This window comes from Aegilops tauschii, chromosome 7, assembly GCF_002575655.3.
Source record: "Aegilops tauschii subsp. strangulata cultivar AL8/78 chromosome 7, Aet v6.0, whole genome shotgun sequence".
In the NCBI taxonomy this organism is placed as follows: domain Eukaryota; kingdom Viridiplantae; phylum Streptophyta; class Magnoliopsida; order Poales; family Poaceae; genus Aegilops; species Aegilops tauschii.
In genome coordinates, this window is record NC_053041.3 from 419,062,568 (window position 1) to 419,083,665 (window position 21,098).

Consider the following 21,098-nt stretch of genomic DNA (forward strand, 5'->3'; position numbering starts at 1 on the left):
CATCTTCTTCAGCGATAGAGTAGTCCTGGAAGTGGCCGAGCCGCAGCACCCCTTCCCCCCATTCTCTTCTGGAGTCCTTGTCAGCTGGAGCAACGCCAAAATCACCCTTGGTCTTCACCTGACTATACCTCTGCTACCTCAGAAAAAAACAATACCTCCACTACCACGTAATGTGAAACATCTACTAATCCATAGGAGCGTTGATATCCAATTCAACCTAAGGAATATGCAGGTTAATCATAGAGCTAAAAAGCTGGGAAATTCAAAACGAAGCATGTTAATCCGCATGAACATATTTGATCAGCGTCCAGAACAGAAAACATGCTAATTGAACTGTTCTGAAATCTTCAGCAGAACATGAAGGCTAGGCTAAGTAACACATGGCAGGAATTCAAGCTTAGACAACATAGCTTGAGGATACCGTCTCTGATTACAACCAGAAGCATTTGACCATCATGGGCACAGAACCTCCTCCCCACCGCTGCGATAAACACGGCATTTCACAGATGGGTTTTCCCTAAAAATTCTGTAGGTTTTCTCGCATCCTCTGCTCGTTGGTAAAACCTCAGGGGCCAGTGTCACGGTCATTGTTGTCATCAGAGGCGTGCATCTGAACAGAAGTTTCATGAAATCAATTTCGTCGCCATTTCCTTCGAAACCTTTTATTTCTACTTCTTCAAGAGCTGGCAACGAGATAGTTTGGCTTCTCCAGTTTTGGGATTGCTCACAAGGACAATTTGATGGGCATACTTCTCTGCACTGAAAGAGAAGTGAAGTACTGTTAATTCTAGCCAAAGTGCAATTAACTTGTGTGTTTATCTAATTAATCTAGTACTGTAGCTCAACAGATTTCTTTAAAATGCATATATATCAGGTAGCCGAAGTAAATAATTACCTTGTCGTTGTCTATGGCCACCTTAAGCTTATGTATTACGGTGCAGATCCCAAGTAGACTCAACACAAGGGGCCCAAAAATATGCCCCCGTGTTACCAGACATAGCTGCAGAACAGAAAAGTTGGGAAGTGATGCTATCTCTTGACTGAAGTTCCGCTGCGCAACTGGTGCATATACCTGCAAATGTATACATATGGAGTGAAGGAAATAGAAAGAAAAGAAAAATCATAGTACAAGAACAACGATTGCGTCTGGTGCATAAGCCTGCAAATGTATAAGCATGTCGTGAAGGAAATAAGAAAAAGAATAGTACAAGAACAACAATTCGGCAAAATACCACGAAAGTAATTTAATCAACAAAGTGTTAACTGGAGCATGCATGCAGGCAAGACCTCATACAAGGTCGATGAAGGGTGATCCATGCGTTTCATAAACTAATAGCATGAGAATTCAGGGCATGACTAGAGAGAGTAGTTGGTGAGCATGAAGTTATAAATTAGTTTTCATATTGGCAGCCACAATATCAGCGAAAGAGAGTGGTTTTTCTACACCCAGCTCGGTGCATCCATGCAAGAAAACATAGCAAAATATTTCAAAAAATTATGATACTTTGTGAGAATGCTTATCAACAAATGTTATGGGCACTTGCAAAGTTTGATGGTCAAATAACATTCGAGGAGCTCTCTACAAAAAAGACAAAATCACTGAAAATTAGTCAAAATGTAAGTGCACTGTTTGAGCAGATTTTGTAATTGTCTTTTTTGTAGAGAGCTCCTCAAATGTTATTTGACCACCAAACTTTGTAAGCCCCCATAACATTTGTTGATAATCATTCTCACAAAGATTCAATTTTTTTTGAATTTTTTTACTATGTTTTCTTGTGTGGGTGCACCGAAGGTGGGTGCAGCCACTAATTTCCCATCAGCGAAATAGGAGTGTTGGTGGCCTTTTGCCCCACAGCAGTAATTTGTTTTAGTTGGCCAATAATCATGGATTAAGTTTTTTCGAATACCTGCTTCCTCTTTCGATTTGAAGCCTACATTGTTTCATCAGCTAACATACTTTTGTGATGTAGTCATGCACCAACTGACACATTCTAACATGAACATATAATTTTGGAGCAGAGGAAAATAAAGCAGGAGAGTAACGCACCGTTGGAGCATCTATAAACAACCATAGGGTATTGCCGCTCTCCTCCTTCCACAGAGTCAGGTCGCGCAAGCGCCAGACATCAATCCCGACATTCAGCTTGGGGCAAGAAACGTCCCACCAGAGATTCTCCACCATCGGCGCGTAGAACGACACGCTGAAATCCAAGCCCATCGAGGTCCTCAGCTCGAACTTCTTAAGCACAGGTGCCATGATGTCGATGCCGTTCACCCAACATTCGTAGTCCACGACAAGCTCCTCGATGGTCGGTGAGTGGACTTTGATCTTATAGAGACCCCCGCCGCTGCCCACCTCTAGTACGCGCAGGTGAGGGCAGCGCTGGACAAGCTCATCCATGTCGAAGCGGAAGCCAGCAACGGACAGCCTCTCCAGCACAGGGAACTCAAGTCCATGGGCCGGCGGTGTTAGATATAGGTTGTGCACGTCCAGCTTGATCGAGGTGGCGCGGTGGAAGACAGGAACCTCGATAGGAATCATATCATCTTTACAGTGCCCCCAAACAGTGAAGACGAGAGCCGTGGGCGCCAGCCGCGCGGCCGTACGGAGCAGCGCGGAGACGCGGGCAGGGTCAATCTGGTCCCTGTGCTCCTCGGGTATGTCAATCTCGAGGAGGGAGATGGTGGGGCGGGCGACCTGGACGAGGGCGGCTTCGAGGCGTCCGGCGCGATCTCGCGGAAGGAGAGCTCGGCAAGGTACCTCCAGAGGCCGCGCCACCGGCGCGCGACGGCGCTGGTGAGGGCGGCGGTGCGAGCGCAGCGGAGACGAACGAGTACCTGGAGGAGTAGGTCGTCGGGAAGAGCGCTGATCCGGTCCACTCCGTCGCCTTCTGAGCGGAAGGGGCGGCGCCGGCGGGGCACGGACGACGACGGGGGATTGAGGCGGTGGCCCGACCGCAGCTCCATCGCGCCACTCCGTCACGATGTGGAGCAGGGGGAGGTTGAGTCAGCGCAAGGGGCCGCACGGAGACATGCGCCGGCCGAAAATGGAACGGCAAAGAGGGTTTTTTCTAGGGCTTTTTCTTTAGGTGAACTAGGGACTTTATTACTCAAACAATCAAAGTTTCAGGAATACATATAATGTCAGGAACTGTCCCTAGCCACAAATGCCGTCCAACTTGCAAGGTGGACGCGGCTTTAGCTAACATATGAGCTTCATAATTAGAATCCCGAGGTTCAAAACGAAAACAGACTTCCTCAAAATCCATCATACGGTGCTTAATCTCATTTAAAATCATGGCATAAGTTGATGACGCGCCTCTGTTAATGCTGGTGATAACTTCCAAACAGTCCGAACCAACTACCACATTACTCAAAGAAAGATCCTGGGCCAGAGCAAGAGCTTCATTGCACGCATTAGACTCTAAGCATGCTGGATCATTCATCCCTTCAAAAATCACAGCCGAAGCGTCCAAAAAGTGTCCATCCCTGTCTCTGCATATCACTGCTGCTGCTCCCCTATTGCCATGTCTCGAAATCCCTCCATCTGCATTAATCTTTGCTGCTAGTCCTTCCGGAGGGAGCCATTTGCATGTACTCTGGACTGGGATAAATGGCGGGACTCTCCTAGATACCCGCGCAGCTAAAATGTCAAGGTCCTGCAAATATCTTGTGATGAAGCTCATTGTCGTCAGTGGGCTCTGGTATTCGTCATCATGAATCGCTCGTCGTCTAGCCCACCAAATAGCCCAAAGTGTGACAAGTACTCTTGCAAGATCTTGCTGGTTCAAGGAATCAAAAAGCGAGAAGAGCCATAAACGGGCGTCATCGGATCGGTTTGAAATCACATGCTCCAGAACTTCCTCATCACCCAGTGCCCAAACACATCGAGCCATGCGACAGTCCAGCAAAGAATGCCGCCATGTATCCTCCGCCAAAATTGCAAATAGGACAAACCGGAGATGTAGCCATGTTTCTCTCATACCTCGTCGTGCCCGTCGGTAGTGAACTGTGAGCTAGTCGCCAAACAAAAACACGCACTTTAGATGGCCTTCACTTTCCACAATCTGGTCCAGTCCTTTTTCCCGGTTGCTTGATTCGAGTTACTCGTTCGGTTCTCTAACCAATCCTCCCTCTGTGATTTTATTCCCGTGATCATACGTTGGACTGAGAAGACACCTCTCTTGTCATAGTGCCAGGCCCAAAAATCATCCTGCACCCTTGAGCTAATTGGAATGTTTAAGATAACATCAACGTCAAGAGCAATGAAGTGCTCTTCTAGTAGCTGCTGATTCCAGGTTTTCGTCGCATCATCAATAAGTGCAGCAACCACAGAAGGTGGATTCTGCGAGCGGGCGCAAATCGGCCTTAACTTGCAGTCTCTCGGCAACCAGTTATGATGCCAAATGTTAGTACCTAAACCTGAACCTATCCTCCTGATTAAACCAAGTGAGAGTATATCTCTTCCTTCTCGAATAGACCGCCAAACCTGTGATGGGTTTGAGCCAAGGGGTGCTTCCAACAGATCACACTCTGGATAATAGCGTGCTTTCAGAACCCGGGCACTCAGCGAGTTTGGTTCCTGCATAAGCATCCATGCCTGGCGCGCCAGCAACGCCAGATTGAATAATTCAATATCACGGAACCCCATCCCTCCCATAAACTTAGGTTTAGACATCGTCTTCCACGAGACCCACGCCGTCTTCCTCTCACCTCGTCTACTTCGCCACCAAAATTTTCGAAGGAGCCCATTTATATGTTCACATAGACCACGAGGTAACTTGAAGCATGACATGGAATATGTTGGGATAGCTTGCGTGACGGAGTTGATTAATACCTCCTTGCCGCCAGATGATAAACATTTCTCCATCCATCCCTGGACATGTTTCCATATTCTATCTTTAAGATATCTAAAGCAACCCTCCTTAGCTTTTCCAACATCCGTGGGGAGTCCCAGGTACTTTTCAGATAGAGATTCATTCTGGACTTCCAAGATGTTCTTAACTTCAGCTCTCAAGTTCTCAGGCACTCCCTTGCTAAAATAGATTGATGATTTATCAACATTTATTCTTTGTCCAGAAGCATCACAATACCTTCTCAACAACTCTTTGATCTGTATTGCACTGGTACTTGTTGCTTCAAACAAAAGAAGGCTGTCATCAGCGAACAAAAGGTGGCAAACTTCTGGAGCGGTAGGGGCCACCTTAATACCACGAACACCATCAACTTAATTTTTCAATAAGCAAGAAAGACCTTCAGCCGCTAAGAGAAATAAATATGGTGATATTGGGTCTCCCTGTCGAATGCCTCTAGATGGCCTGAAATCATCCAAACTTCCACCGTTAAAAAGTACAGAAAACGAAACTGATGACACGCACCTCATAACGGTATCCGTAAAACGTGGGCTAATACCCAACTTAAGCATGGCCGCCTTGAGATAAGGCCACTCTAATCTAACAGAAGCTTTCATCATATCCAGCTTAAGGGCACAAAATCGGTTGCTCTTAATTCTTCTAGTTTTCATATAGTGCAAACACTCATAGGCCGTAATGAAGTTGTCTGTGATGAGACGTCCAGGAACAAAAGCTGACTGCTCTTCAGAGATTATCTCCGGGAGAATTAGTTTCAACCTGTTAGCTAAAACCTTTGAAGCGATTTTGAAAATCACATTACAAAGACTTATAGGCCGGAACTGCCCTAAATTTTTTAGACTTGCAATCTTGGGAATCATAACGATGAACGTGCGGTTTATCTCCTCTGGAGAGTCCTCCCAATTAAGCACTCTGATAATCATGCTAGTAACCTCATCACCACAAAGGTCCCAGTGCCTCTGGAAAAAATGCGCCGGGAAGCCATCCGGACCCGGGGCCTTTGTGGGAAACATTTGAAATAAGGCTTCTTTGACCTCTTCTTTGTTGTAGTCCTTATTTAGACGGGCATTCATCGCACCATCCACTATCCGAGGTATATGTGACAACACCTCTTCGATCCCTATTGTACCTTCGGAGGTGTAAAGGTTTGAATAAAAGTCTTTGGCCATATTTGCCATCTCTGCATGGTCATTGGTAGCGGTACCATTTTCCCTCTTCAATTTTGTTATCCTGTTTTTTGCTCGCCTTGCACTTGCTTTCCTCTGGAAAAAACGGGTGTTGTTGTCCCCCTCGGAAAGCCACTGAATTCGGGATCTCTGTCTCATCATTACCTCCTCAGTATATGACAGTTCAATGAGACGGTTCTGAACCTCTGTCTCTTCCATGCCAGGGCCTACCCGATCTGGAGCAGCTCGTAAAGTCGCTAGCTGTTGTCGGAGAGAGCGCATTTCTTGTCGGACGGACCCAAAGGTGACACGAACCCAACGGGACAAAGATCGTGCCACTGTATCAAGTTTCTTTGCCAAATTTCCCACCGACCCAGCAGGCGCATCAGCTCGTCAGGCTGCCTCCACGGCTGCAGCAAAATTACTTTTAGTCTCCCACATGCATTCATATCTAAACGGCTTTTTAGGGTGTGACGATCATTGTTTGGCTCCATATCCGTTGACAGCAAAATGGGACAGTGGTCTGACTTTGCAGCTGTTAAATGTTCAAGCGAAGCAAAAGGAAATCTCCCCGACCAGCTTGGGCTGGCTAGCGACACCCCCGATTTGACCGTACACTAATCATGCACGCAAACGTGTACGATCAAGATCAGGGACTCACGGGAAGATATCACAACACAACTCTAAAACATAAATAAGTCATACAAGCATCATAATACAAGCCAGGGGCCTCGAGGGCTCGAATACAAGAGCTCGATCATAGACGAGTCAGCGAAAGCAACAATATCTGAGTACAGACATAAGTTAAACAAGTTTGCCTTAAGAAGGCTAGCACAAACTGGGATACAGATCGAAAGAGGCGCAGGCCTCCTGCCTGGGATCCTCCTAACTACTCCTGGTCATCGTCAGCGGGCTGCACGTAGTAGTAGGCACCTCCGGGGTAGTAGGAGTCATCGTCGACGGTGGCGTCTGGCTCCTGGGCTCCGGCATCTGGTTGCGACAACCAGGTAGAAAGGAAAAGGGGAAAAGAGGGAGAAAAGCAACCGTGAGTACTCATCCAAATTACTCGCAAGCAAGGAGCTACACTACATATGCATGGGTATATGTGTAAAGGGCCATATCGGTGGACTGAACTACAGAATGCCAGAATAAGAGGGGGATAGCTAATCCTGTCGAAGACTACGCTTCTGGCAGCCTCCATCTTGCAGCATGTAGAAGAGAGTAGATTGAAGTCCTCCAAGTAGCATTGTATAGCATAATCCTACCCGGCGATCCCTCCTCGTCGCCCTGTTAGAGAGCGATCATCGGGTTATATCTGGCACTTGGAAGGGTGTGTTTTATTAAGTATCCAGTTCTAGTTGTCATAAGGTCAAGGTACAACTCCGGGTCATCCTTTTACCGAGGGACACGGCTATTCGAATAGATAAACTTCCCTGCAGGGGTGCACCACATAACCCAACACGCTTGATCCCATTTGGCGGGACACACTTTCCTGGGTCATGCCCGGCCTCGGAAGATCAACACGTCGCAGCCCCACCTAGGCTCAACAGAGAGGTCAGCATGCCGGTCTAAATCCTATTCGTGCAGGGGTCTGGGCCCATCGCCCATTGCACACCTGCACGTTGCGAGGGCGGCCGGAAGCAGACCTAGCCTAGCAGGCGTTCCAGTCCAATCCGGCGTGCGCTGCTCCGCCGCTGATGTCAAAAAGAGCTTCGGCTGATACCACGACGTCGAGTGCCCATAACTGTTCCCGCGTAGTTGGTTAGTGCGTATAGACCAAATGGCCAGACTCAGATCAAATACCAAGATCTCGTTAAGCGTGTTAAGTATCCGCGAACGCCGACCAGGGCCAGGCCCACCTCTCTCCTAGGTGGTCTCAACCTGCCCTGTCGCTCCGCCACAAAGTAACAGTCAGGGGCCGTCAGGAACCCAGGCCCACCTCTACCGGGATGGAGCCACCTGTCCTTTCAGCCCCCTCATCAGAATCACTTGCGGGTACTCAACGAGCCGACCCGACTTTAGTCACCACATGTGTCATGTATAAAAAAGTATATAGTATATACCCGTGATCACCTCCCGAAGTGATCACGGCCCAGTAGTATAGCATGGCAGACGGACAAGAGTGTAGGGCCACTGATGGAACACTAGCATCCTATACTAAGCAGTAGGATAGCAGGTAAGGGTAACAACTGTAGCAACAATGACAGGCTATGCATCAGTATAGGATTAACCGAAAGCAGTAACATGCTACACTACTCTAATGCAAGCAGTATAGAGGAGGAATAGGCGATATCTGGTGATCAAGTGGGGGCTTGCCTGGTTGCTCTGGCAAGTAGGAGGGGTCGTCAACTCCGTAGTCGAACTGGGCAGCAGCAGCGTCGGTCTCGTAGTCTATCGGAGAGAAGAGGGGGAAGAAACAGTAAATACAATGCAAACATAAGCATGACGATGCGTGACATGGCAATGAGCGGTGCTAGGTGTGCCCTAACGCGGCAGTAGGTGGTTGTTGGGGAACGTAGTAATTTCAAAAAAATTCCTACGCACACGCAAGATCATGGTGATGTTGGAAATATGCCCTAGAGGCAATAATAAATAGTTATTATTATATTTCTTTGTTCATGGTAATTGTCTATTATTCATGCTATAATTGTATTGTCCGGAAATCGTAATACATGTGTGAATACATAGACCACAACGTGTCCCTAGTAAGCCTCTAGTTGACTAGCTCGTTGATCAACAGATAGTCATGGTTTCCTGACTATGGACATTGGATGTCATTGATAACGGGATCACATCATTAGGAGAATGATGTGATGGACAAGACCCAATCCTAAGCATAGCATAAAAGATCGTGTAGTTTCGTTTGCTAGAGCTTTTCCAATGTCAAGTATCTTTTCCTTAGACCATGAGATCGTGCAACTCCCGGATACCGTAGGAGTGCTTTGGGTGTGCCAAACGTCACAACGTAACTGGGTGACTATAAAGGTGCACTACGGGTATCTCCGAAAGTGTCTGTTGGGTTGGCACGGATCGAGACTGGGATTTGTCACTTCGCGTGACGGAGAGGTATCTCTGGGCCCACTCGGTAATGCATCATCATAATGAGCTCTATGTGACTAAGGCGTTAGTCACGGGATCATGCATTGCGGTACGAGTAAAGAGACTTGCCGGTAACGAGATTGAACAAGGTATTGGGATACCGACGATCGAATCTCGGGCAAGTAACATACCGATTGACAAAGGGAATTGCATACGGGATTGATTGAATCCTCGACACTGTGGTTCATCCGATGAGATCATCGTGAAACATGTGGGAGCCAACATGGGTATCCAGATCCCGCTGTTGGTTATTGACCGGAGAGGCGTCTCGGTCATGTCTACATGTCTCCCGAACCCGTAGGGTCTACACACTTAAGGTTCGGTGACGCTAGGGTTGTAGAGATATATGTATGCGGAAACCCGAAAGTTGTTCGGAGTCCCGGATGAGATCCCGGACGTCACGAGAGGTTCCGGAATGGTCCGGAGGTGAAGAATTATATATAGGAAGTCCAGTTTCGGCCACCGGGAAAGTTTCGGGGGTTACCGGTATTGTACCGGGACCACCGGAAGGGTCCCGGGGGTCCACCGGGTGGGGCCACCTATCCCGGAGGGCCCCATGGGCTGAAAGTGGAAGGGAACCAGCCCCTAGTGGGCTGGGCGCCCCCCCATGGGCCACCCCCCATGCGCCTAGGGTGGGGAACCCTAGGGTGGGGGGCTTCCCCCTTGCCTTGGGGGGCAAGGCAACCCCTTCCCCCCCTTTGGCCGCCGCCCCCCACCCTAGATGGGATCTGGCCGGCGCCCCCCTCCCAGGGGGCCTATATAAAGGGGGGGAGGGAGGGCAGCAACCAACAGCCTTGGGCGCCTCCCTCCTCCCCTGCAACACCTCTCTCTCTCTCGCAGAAGCTCGGCGAAGCCCTGCCGGAGACCCGCTACATCCACCACCACGCCGTCGTGCTGCTGGATCTCCATCAACCTCTCCTTCCCCCTTGCTGGATCAAGAAGGAGGAGACGTCGCTGCACCGTACGTGTGTTGAACGCGGAGGTGCCGTCCGTTCGGCACTCGGTCATCGGTGATTTGGATCACGGCGAGTACGACTCCGTCATCCACGTTCATTGGAACGCTTCCGCTCGCGATCTACAAGGGTATGTAGATTCACTCCTTTCCCCTCGTTGCTAGTACACTCCATAGATGCATCTTGGTGAGCGTAGGAAAATTTTAAAATTATGCTACGATTCCCAACAGTGGCATCATGAGCCAGGCCTATGCGTAGTTACTATGCACGAGTAGAACACAAAGCAGTTGTGGGCGTTGAGTTTGCCAATTCTTCTTGCCGCTACTAGTCTTTTCTTATTTCGGCGGCATTGTAGGATGAAGCGGCCCGGACCGACCTTACACGTACGCTTACGTGAGACAGGTTCCACCGATTGACATGCACTAGATGCATAAGGTGGCTAGCGGGTGTCTGTCTCTCTTACTTTAGTCGGAACGGATTCGATGAAAAGGGTCCTTATGAAGGGTAAATAGAAATTGGCAAATCACGTTGTGGTCATACGTAGGTAAGAAAGCATTCTTGCTAGAAACCTACAAACCACGTAAAAACTTGCAACAACAATTAGAGGACGTCTAACTTGTTTTTGCAGCAAGTGCTATGTGATGTGATATGGCCAGAAGATGTGATGAATGATATATGTGATGTATGAGATTGATCATATTCTTGTAATAGGAATCACGACTTGCATGTCGATGAGTATGACAACCGGCAGGAGCCATAGGAGTTGTCTTTATTATTTTGTATGACCTGCGTGTCATTGAATAACACCATGTAATTTACTTTACTTTGTTGCTAAACGGGTTAGCCATAGAAGTAGAAGTAATCGTTGGCGTGACGACTTCATGAAGACACAATGATGGAGATCATGGTGTCATGCCGGTGACGAAGATGATCATGGTGCCCCGAAGATGGAGATCAAAGGAGCATGATGATATTGGCCATATCATGTCACTATTTGATTGCATGTGATGTTTATCATGTTTTTGCATCTTATTTGCTTAGAACGACGGTAGTAAGTAAGATGATCCCTTATAATAATTTCAAGAAAGTGTTCACCCTAACTGTGCACCGTTGCGAAGGTTCGTTGTTTCGAAGCACCACGTGATGATCGGGTGTGATAGATTCTAACGTTTGAATACAACGGGTGTTGACGAGCCTAGCATGTACAGACATGGCCTCGGAACACACGCAATACACTTAGGTTGACTTGACGAGCCTAGCATGTACAGACATGGCCTCGGAACACGGAGGACCGAAAGGTCGAGCATGAGTCGTATAGAAGATACGATCAACATGGAGATGTTCACCGATCTTGACTAGTCCGTCTCACGTGATGATCGGACACGGCCTAGTTAAACTCGGATCATGTTTCACTTAGATGACTAGAGGGATGTCTATCTGAGTGGGAGTTCATTAAATAATTCGATTATATGAACTCAATTATCATGAACTTAGTCTAAAATCTTTACACTATTTCTTGTAGATCAAATGGCCAACGTTGTCCTCAATTTCAACGCGTTCCTAGAGAAAACCAAGCTGAAAGATGATGGCAGCAACTATACGGACTGGGTCCGGAACCTGAGGCTCATCCTCATAGTAGCCAAGAAAGATTATGTCTTAGAAGCACCGCTAGGTGATGCACCAATCCCACAGAACCAAGACGTTATGAACGCTTGGCAATCACGTGCTGATGATTACTCCCTCGTTCAGTGCGGCATGCTTTACAGCTTAGAACCGGGTCTCCAAAAGCGTTTTGAGAAACATGGAGCATATGAGATGTTCGAGGAGCTGAAACTGGTTTTTCAAGCTCATGCCCGGGTTGAGAGATATGATGTCTCCGACAAGTTCTTCAGCTGTAAAATGGAGGAGAACAGTTCTGTTAGTGAGCACATACTCAGAATGTCTGGGTTGCACAACCGCTTGTCTCAGCTGGGAGTTAATCTCCCGGATGACGCGGTCATTGAAAGAATCCTCCAGTCGCTTCCACCAAGCTACAAGAGCTTTGTGATGAACTACAATATGCAGGGGATGGAAAAGACCATTCCTGAGGTGTATTCAATGCTGAAATCAGCGGAAGGGGAGATCAGAAAAGAACATCAAGTGTTGATGGTGAATAAAACCACTAAGTTCAAGAAGGGCAAGGGTAAGAAGAACTTCAAGAAGGACGGCAAGGGAGTTGCCGCGCCCGGTAAACCAGTTACTGGGAAGAAGTCAAAGAATGGACCCAAGCCTGAAACTGAGTGCTTTTATTGCAAGGGAAGTGGTCACTGGAAGCGGAACTGCCCCAAATACTTAGCGGACAAGAAGAAGGCCGGCAACACCAAAGGTATATGTGATATACATGTAATTGATGTGTACCTTACCAGTACTCGTAGTAGCTCCTGGGTATTTGATACCGGTGCGGTTGCTCATATTTGTAACTCAAAACAGGAACTACGGAATAAACGGAGACTGGCCAAGGACAAGGTGACGATGCGCGTCGGGAATGGTTCCAAGGTCGATGTGATCGCCGTCGGCACGCTACCTCTGCATCTACCCACGGGATTAGTTTTAAACCTCAATAATTGTTATTTAGTGCCAGCTTTGAGCATGAACATTGTATCTGGATCTCGTTTAATTCGAGATGGCTACTCATTTAAATCCGAGAATAATGGTTGTTCTATTTATTTGAGAGATATGTTTTATGGTCATGCCCCACTGGTCAATGGTTTATTTTTGATGAATCTCGAACGTGATGTTACACATGTTCATAGTGTGAATACCAAAAGATGTAAAGTTGATAACGATAGTCCCACATACTTGTGGCACTGCCGCCTTGGTCACATTGGTGTCAAGCGCATGAAGAAGCTCCATGCAGATGGACTTTTGGAGTCTCTTGATTACGAATCATTTGACACGTGTGAACCATGCCTCATGGGTAAGATGACCAAGACTCCGTTCTCCGGAACAATGGAGCGAGCAACCAACTTATTGGAAATCATACATACCGATGTGTGCGGTCCAATGAGTGTTGAGGCTCGCGGAGGATATCGTTATGTTCTCACTCTCACTGATGACTTAAGTAGATATGGGTATGTCTACCTAATGAAACACAAGTCTGAAACCTTTGAAAAGTTCAAGGAATTTCAGAGTGAAGTTGAGAATCAACGTGACAGAAAAATAAAATTCTTACGATCAGATCGTGGTGGAGAATATTTAAGTCACGAATTTGGTACACACTTAAGGAAATGTGGAATAGTTTCACAACTCACGCCGCCTGGAACACCTCAGAGAAATGGTGTGTCCAAACGTCGTAATCGCACTCTATTGGATATGGTGCGATCTATGATGTCTCTTACCGATTTACCGCTCTCATTTTGGGGTTATGCTTTAGAGACTGCCGCATTCACTTTAAATAGGGCTCCGTCGAAATCCGTTGAGACGACACCGTATGAATTATGGTTTGGGAAGAAACCTAAGCTGTCGTTTCTAAAATTTTGGGGATGTGATGCTTATGTCAAGAAACTTCAACCTGAAAAGCTCGAACCCAAGTCGGAAAAATGCATCTTCATAGGATACCCTAAGGAAACTATTGGGTATACCTTCTACCTCAGATCCGAAGGCAAGATCTTCGTTGCCAAGAACGGGTCCTTTCTGGAGAAGGAGTTTCTCTCGAAAGAATTGAGTGGGAGGAAAGTGGAACTTGATGAGGTGATAGTCACCCCTTCCGAACCGGAAAGTAGCGCAGCGCGGGAAAATGTTCCTGTGGTGCCTACACCGACTGGGGAGGAAGTTAATGATGATGATCATGAAGCTTCAGATCAAGTTACTGAACTTCGTAGGTCCACAAGGACACGTTCCGCACCAGAGTGGTATGGCAACCCTGTCCTGGAAATCATGTTGTTAGACAACGGTGAACCTTCGAACTATGAAGAAGCGATGGCGGGCCCGGATTCCGACAAATGGCTAGAAGCCATGAAATCCGAGATAGAATCCATGTATGAAAACAAAGTATGGACTTTGACTGACTTGCCTGATGAACGGCGAGCCATAGAAAACAAATGGATCTTTAAGAAGAAGACGGACGCAGATGGTAATGTGACCATCTGCAAAGCTCGACTTGTCGCTAAGGGTTATCGACAAGTTCAAGGGGTTGACTACGATGAGACTTTCTCACCCGTAGCGAAGCTGAAGTCCGTCCGAATCATGTTAGCAATTGCCGCATACTATGATTATGAGATATGGCAGATGGACGTCAAAACAGCATTCCTTAATGGCTTCCTTAAGGAAGAGTTGTATATGATGCAGCCGGAAGGTTTTGTCGATCCTAAGAATGCTAACAAAGTATGCAAGCTCCAGCGCTCAATCTATGGGCTGGTGCAAGCATCTCGGAGTTGGAACATTCGATTTGATGAGATGATCAAAGCGTTTGGGTTTACACAGACTTATGGAGAAGCCTGTGTTTACAAGAAAGTGAGTGGGAGCTCTGTAGCATTTCTCATATTATATGTGGATGACATACTATTGATGGGAAATGATATAGAACTCTTGGAGAGTATAAAGGCCTATTTGAATAAGTGTTTTTCAATGAAGGACCTTGGAGAAGCTGCTTATATATTAGGCATCAAGATCTATAGAGATAGATCAAGACGCCTCATTGGTCTTTCACAGAGTACATACCTTGACAAGATATTGAAGAAGTTCAGTATGGATCAGTCCAAGAAGGGGTTCTTGCCTGTATTGCAAGGTGTGCAATTGAGCACGGCTCAATGCCCGACCACGGCAGAAGATATAGAAAAGATGAGTGTCATCCTTTATGCCTCGGCCATAGGGTCTATTATGTATGCCATGCTGTGTACCAGACCTGATGTAAACCTTGCCGTAAGTTTGCTAGGAAGGTACCAAAGTAATCCCGGCATGGAACACTGGACAGCGGTCAAGAATATCCTAAAGTACCTGAAAAGGACTAAGGATATGTTTCTCATTTATGGAGGTGACGAAGAGCTCGTCGTAAAGGGTTACGTCGACGCTAGCTTCGACACAGATCTGGATGACTCGAAGTCACAGACCGGATACGTGTATATTTTGAATGGAGGAGCAGTAAGCTGGTGCAGTTGCAAGCAAAGCGTCGTGGCGGGATCTACATGTGAAGCGGAGTACATGGCAGCCTCAGAGGCAGCACAGGAAGCAGTCTGGATGAAGGAGTTCATTACCGACCTAGGGGTGATTCCCAATGCGTCGGGCCCGATGACTCTCTTCTGTGACAACACCGGAGCTATTGCCCTTGCCAAGGAGCCCAGGTTTCACAGGAAGACCAGGCATATCAAGCGTCGCTTCAACTCCATTCGTGAAAGTGTTCAAAATGGAGACATAGATATTTGTAAAGTACATACGGACCTGAATGTAGCAGATCCGTTGACTAAACCTCTCCCTAGGGCAAAACATGATCAACACCAGGACGCAATGGATGTTCGATTCATCACAATGTAACTAGATTATTGACTCTAGTGCAAGTGGGAGACTGTTGGAAATATGCCCTAGAGGCAATAATAAATAGTTATTATTATATTTCTTTGTTCATGGTAATTGTCTATTATTCATGCTATAATTGTATTGTCCGGAAATCGTAATACATGTGTGAATACATAGACCACAACGTGTCCCTAGTAAGCCTCTAGTTGACTAGCTCGTTGATCAACAGATAGTCATGGTTTCCTGACTATGGACATTGGATGTCATTGATAACGGGATCACATCATTAGGAGAATGATGTGATGGACAAGACCCAATCCTAAGCATAGCATAAAAGATCGTGTAGTTTCGTTTGCTAGAGCTTTTCCAATGTCAAGTATCTTTTCCTTAGACCATGAGATCGTGCAACTCCCGGATACCGTAGGAGTGCTTTGGGTGTGCCAAACGTCACAACGTAACTGGGTGACTATAAAGGTGCACTACGGGTATCTCCGAAAGTGTCTGTTGGGTTGGCACGGATCGAGACTGGGATTTGTCACTCCGCGTGACGGAGAGGTATCTCTGGGCCCACTCGGTAATGCATCATCATAATGAGCTCTATGTGACTAAGGCGTTAGTCACGGGATCATGCATTGCGGTACGAGTAAAGAGACTTGCCGGTAACGAGATTGAACAAGGTATTGGGATACCGACGATCGAATCTCGGGCAAGTAACATACCGATTGACAAAGGGAATTGCATACGGGATTGATTGAATCCTCGACACCGTGGTTCATCCGATGAGATCATCGTGGAACATGTGGGAGCCAACATGGGTATCCAGATCCCGCTGTTGGTTATTGACCGGAGAGGCATCTCGGTCATGTCTACATGTCTCCCGAACCCGTAGGGTCTACACACTTAAGGTTCGGTGACGCTAGGGTTGTAGAGATATATGTATGCGGAAACCCGAAAGTTGTTCGGAGTCCCGGATGAGATCCCGGACGTCACGAGAGGTTCCGGAATGGTCCGGAGGTGAAGAATTATATATAGGAAGTCCAGTTTCGGCCACCGGGATAGTTTCGGGGGTTACCGGTATTGTACCGGGACCACCGGAAGGGTCCCGGGGGTCCACCGGGTGGGGCCACCTATCCCGGAGGGCCCCATGGGCTGAAAGTGGAAGGGAACCAGCCCCTAGTGGGCTGGGCGCCCCCCCATGGGCCACCCCCCATGCGCCTAGGGTGGGGGGCTTCCCCCTTGCCTTGGGGGGCAAGGCAACCCCCCCTTTGGCCGCCGCCCCCCACCCTAGATGGGATCTGGCCGGCGCCCCCCCTCCCAGGGGGCCTATATAAAGGGGGGAGGGAGGGCAGCAACCAACAGCCTTGGGCGCCTCCCTCCTCCCCTGCAACACCTCTCTCTCTCTCGCAGAAGCTCGGCGAAGCCCTGCCGGAGACCCGCTACATCCACCACCACGCCGTCGTGCTGCTGGATCTCCATCAACCTCTCCTTCCCCCTTGCTGGATCAAGAAGGAGGAGACGTCGCTGCACCGTACGTGTGTTGAACGCGGAGGTGCCGTCCGTTCGGCACTCGGTCATCGGTGATTTGGATCACGACGAGTACGACTCCGTCATCCACGTTCATTGGAACGCTTCCGCTCGCGATCTACAAGAGTATGTAGATGCACTCCTTTCCCCTCGTTGCTAGTACACTCCATAGATGCATCTTGGTGAGCGTAGGAAAATTTTAAAATTATGCTACAATTCCCAACAGGTGATGCATAGCAACGAGAGGGGAGAGTGTTGTCCACGTACCCTCGTAGACCGACAGCGGAAGCGTTATCACAACGCGGTTGATGTAGTCGTACGTCTTCACGATCCGACCGATCAAGTACCGAACGCACGGCACCTCCGAGTTCTACACACGTTCAACTCGATGGCGTCCCTCGAACTTCGATCCAGCCGAGTGTTGAGGGAGAGTTTCGTCAGCACGACGGCGTGGTGACGATGATGATGTTCCACCGACGCAGGGCTTCTCCTAAGCTCCGCAACGGTATGATCGAGGTGTAATTTGGTGGAGGGGGGCACCGCACACGGCTAAGAGATCAATAGATCAATTGTTGTGTCTCGGGGGTGCCCCCTGCCCCCGTATATAAAGGAGCAAGGGGGAGGCAGCCGGCCAAGGGGAGAGGCGCGCCATAGGGGGGAGTCCTACTCCCGGTGGGAGTAGGACTCCTCCTTTCCTTGTGGGAGTAGGAGAAGGGAAGGGGGGAGGAGAAAGAAGGAAGGGTGCGCCCCCCTTCCCTAGTCCAATTCGGACCAGACCATGGGGAGGGGTGCGGCCACCTTTTGAGGCCTTTCTCTCCTTTCCCGTATGGCCCATTAAGGCCCAATACGAATTCCCGTAACTCTCCGGTACTCGAAAAATACCCGAATCACTCGGAACCTTTCCGAAGTCCGAATATAGTCGTCCAATATATCGATTTTTACGTCTCGACCATTTGAGACTCCTCGTCATATCCCCGATCTCATCCAGGACTCCGAACTCCTTCGGTACATCAAAACTCAATAAAACTGTCATCGTAACGTTAAGCGTGCGGACCCTACGGGTTCGAGAACTATGTAGACATGACCGAGACACGTCTCCGGTCAATAACCAATAGCGGGACCTGGATGCCCATATTGGCTCCCACATATTCTACGAAGATCTTTATCGGTCAAACCGCATAACAACATACGTTGTTCCCTTTGTCACCGGTATGTTACTTGCCCGAGATTTGATCGTCGGTATCTCGATACCTAGTTCAATCTCGTTACCGGCAAGTCTCTTTACTCGTTCCGTAACACATCATCCCGCAACTAACTCATTAGTCACAATGCTTGCAAGGCTTATAGTGATGTGCATTACCGAGTGGGCCCAGAGATACCTCTCCGACAATTGGAGTGACAAATCCTAATCTCGAAATACGCCAACCCAACAAGTACCTTTGGAGACACCTGTAGAGCACCTTTATAATCACCCATTTACGTTGTGACGTTTGGTAGCACACAAAGTGTTCCTCCGGTAAACGGGAGTTGCATAATCTCATAGTCATAGGAACATGTATAAGTCATGAAGAAAGCAATAGCAACATACTAAACGATCGGGTGCTAAGCTAACGGAATGGGTCAAGTCAATCACGTCATTCTCCTAATGAGGTGATCCCGTTAATCAAATGACAACTCATATCTATGGCTAGGAAACATAACCATCTTTGATTAACGAGCTAGTCAAGTAGAGGCATACTAGTGACACTCTGTTTGTCTATGTATTCACACATGTATTATGTTTCCGGTTAATACAATTCTAGCATGAATAACAAAAATTTATCATGATATAAGGAAATATATAATACTTTATTATTGCCTCTAGGGCATATTTCCTTCAGTCTCCCACTTGCACTAGAGTCAATAATCTAGTTCACATCGCCATGTGATTTAACATAAATAATTCACATCACCATGTGATTAACACCCATAGTTCACATCTCTATGTGACCAACACTCAAAGGGTTTACTAGAGTCAATAATCTAGTTCACATCGCTATGTGATTAACCCCCAAAGAGTACTAAGGTGTGATCATGTTTTGATTGTGAGATAATTTTAGTCAACGGGTCTGTCATATTCAGATCCGTAAGTATTTTGCAAATTTCTATGTCTACAATGCTCTGCACGGAGCTACTCTAGCTAATTGCTCCCACTTTCAATATGTATCTAGACCGAGACTTAGAGTCATCTAGATTTAGTGTCAAAACTTGCATCGACGTAACCCTTTACGACGAACCTTTTGTCACTTCCATAATCGAGAAACATATCCTTATTCCATTAAGGATAATTTTGACCGCTGTCCAGTGATCTACTCCTAGATCACTATTGTACTCCCTTGCCAAAATCAGTGTAGGGTATACAATAGATCTGGTACACAGCATGGCATACTTTATAGAACCTATGGCCAAGGCATAGGGAATGACTTTCATTCTCTTTCTATCTTCTGCCGTGGTCGGGCTTTGAGTCTTACTCAATTTCACACCTTGTAACACAGGCAAGAACTCTTTCTTTGACTGTTCTATTTTGAACTACTTCAAAATCTTGTCAAGGTATGTACTCATTGAAAAAACTTATCAAGCGTCTTGATCTATCTCTATAGATCTTGATGCTCAATATGTAAGCAGCTTCACCGAGGTCTTTCTTTGAAAAACACCTTTCAAACACTCCTTTATGCTTTGCAGAATAATTCTACATTATTTCCGATCAACAATATGTCATTCACATATACTTATCAGAAATGTTGTAGTGATCCCACTCACTTTCTTGTAAATACAGGCTTCACCGCAAGTCTGTATAAAACTATATCCTTTGATCGACTTATCAAAGCGTATATTCCAACTCCGAGATGCTTGCACCAGTCCATAGATGGATCGCTGGAACTTGCATATTTTGTTAGCACCTTTAGGATTGACAAAACCTTCTGGTTGCATCATATACAACTCTTCTTTAATAAATCCATTAAGGAATGCAGTTTTGTTTATCCATTTGCCATATTTCATAAAATGCGGCAATTGCTAACATGATTCAGACAGACTTAAGCATAGATAAGAGTGAGAAACTCTCATCGTAGTCAACATCTTGAACTTGTCGAAAAACCTTTTTGCGACAATTCTAGCTTTGTAGATAGTAACACTACTATCAGCGTTCGTCTTCCTCTCGACGATCCATTTATTCTCAATTGCTTGCCGATCATCGGGCAAGTCAACCAAAGTCCACACTTTGTTCTCATACATGGATCTCATCTCAGATTTCATGGCCTCAAGCCATTTTTCGGAATCTGGGCTCACCATCGCTTCTTCATAGTTCGTAGGTTCGTCATGGTCTAGTAACATAACTTCCAGAACAGGATTACCGTACCACTTTGGTGCGGATCTTACTCTGGTTGATCTACGAGGTTCAGTAATAACTTGATCTGAAGTTTCATGATCATCATCATTAACTTCCTCACTAATTGGTGTAGGTGTCTCAGAAACTGGTTTCTGTGATGAACTACTTTCCAATAAGGGAGCAGGTACAGTTACCTCATCAAGTTCTACTTTCCTCCCACTCACTTCTTTCGAGAGAAACTCCTTCTCTAGAAAGGATCCATACTAAGCAACGAATGTCTTGCCTTCGGATCTGTGATAGAAGGTGTACCCAACTGTCTCCTTTGGGTATCCTATGAAGACACATTTCTCCGATTTGGGTTTGAGCTTATCAGGATGAAACTTTTTCACATAAGCATCGCAACCCCAAACTTTAAGAAACGACAACTTTGGTTTCTTGCCAAACCACAGTTCATAAGGCGTCGTCTCAACGGATTTTGATGGTGCCCTATTTAACGTGAATGTAGCTGTCTCTAATGCATAACCCCAAAATGATAGTGGTAAATTGGTAAGAGACATCATAGATTGCACTATATCCAATAAAGTACGGTTATGACGTTCAGACACACCATTATGCTGTGGTGTTCCAG

At 46.9% G+C, this 21,098-nt stretch overlaps 1 protein-coding gene across 1 annotated transcript; it reads right to left on the reverse strand.

The window, feature by feature from the left end:
* Positions 1–277: 277 nt before the first annotated feature.
* LOC109743218 (uncharacterized) lies at positions 278–3,057 on the reverse strand. Its single transcript, XM_020302301.4, has 3 exons — positions 2,048–3,057; positions 896–1,072; positions 278–759 (listed from the first exon to the last, which is right to left on the reverse strand). The coding sequence occupies exons 1-3, from the start codon at positions 2,540–2,542 to the stop codon at positions 454–456; spliced, it is 978 nt and encodes a 325-aa protein (XP_020157890.1). The 5' UTR covers positions 2,543–3,057; the 3' UTR covers positions 278–453.
* Between the last annotated feature and the right edge of the window lie 18,041 nt (positions 3,058–21,098).

Coding starts and splice junctions, on each gene's coding strand:
- LOC109743218 (XM_020302301.4), bottom strand. CDS start 2,542: ATGATTCCTATCGAGGTTCCTGTCTTCCACCGCGCCACCTCGATCAAG. Junction 1,073..2,047: donor TGTTTATAGATGCTCCAACG/GTGCGTTACTCT, acceptor ATACATTTGCAG/GTATATGCACCAGTTGCGCA. Junction 760..895: donor TGGCCATAGACAACGACAAG/GTAATTATTTAC, acceptor CTTCTCTTTCAG/TGCAGAGAAGTATGCCCATC.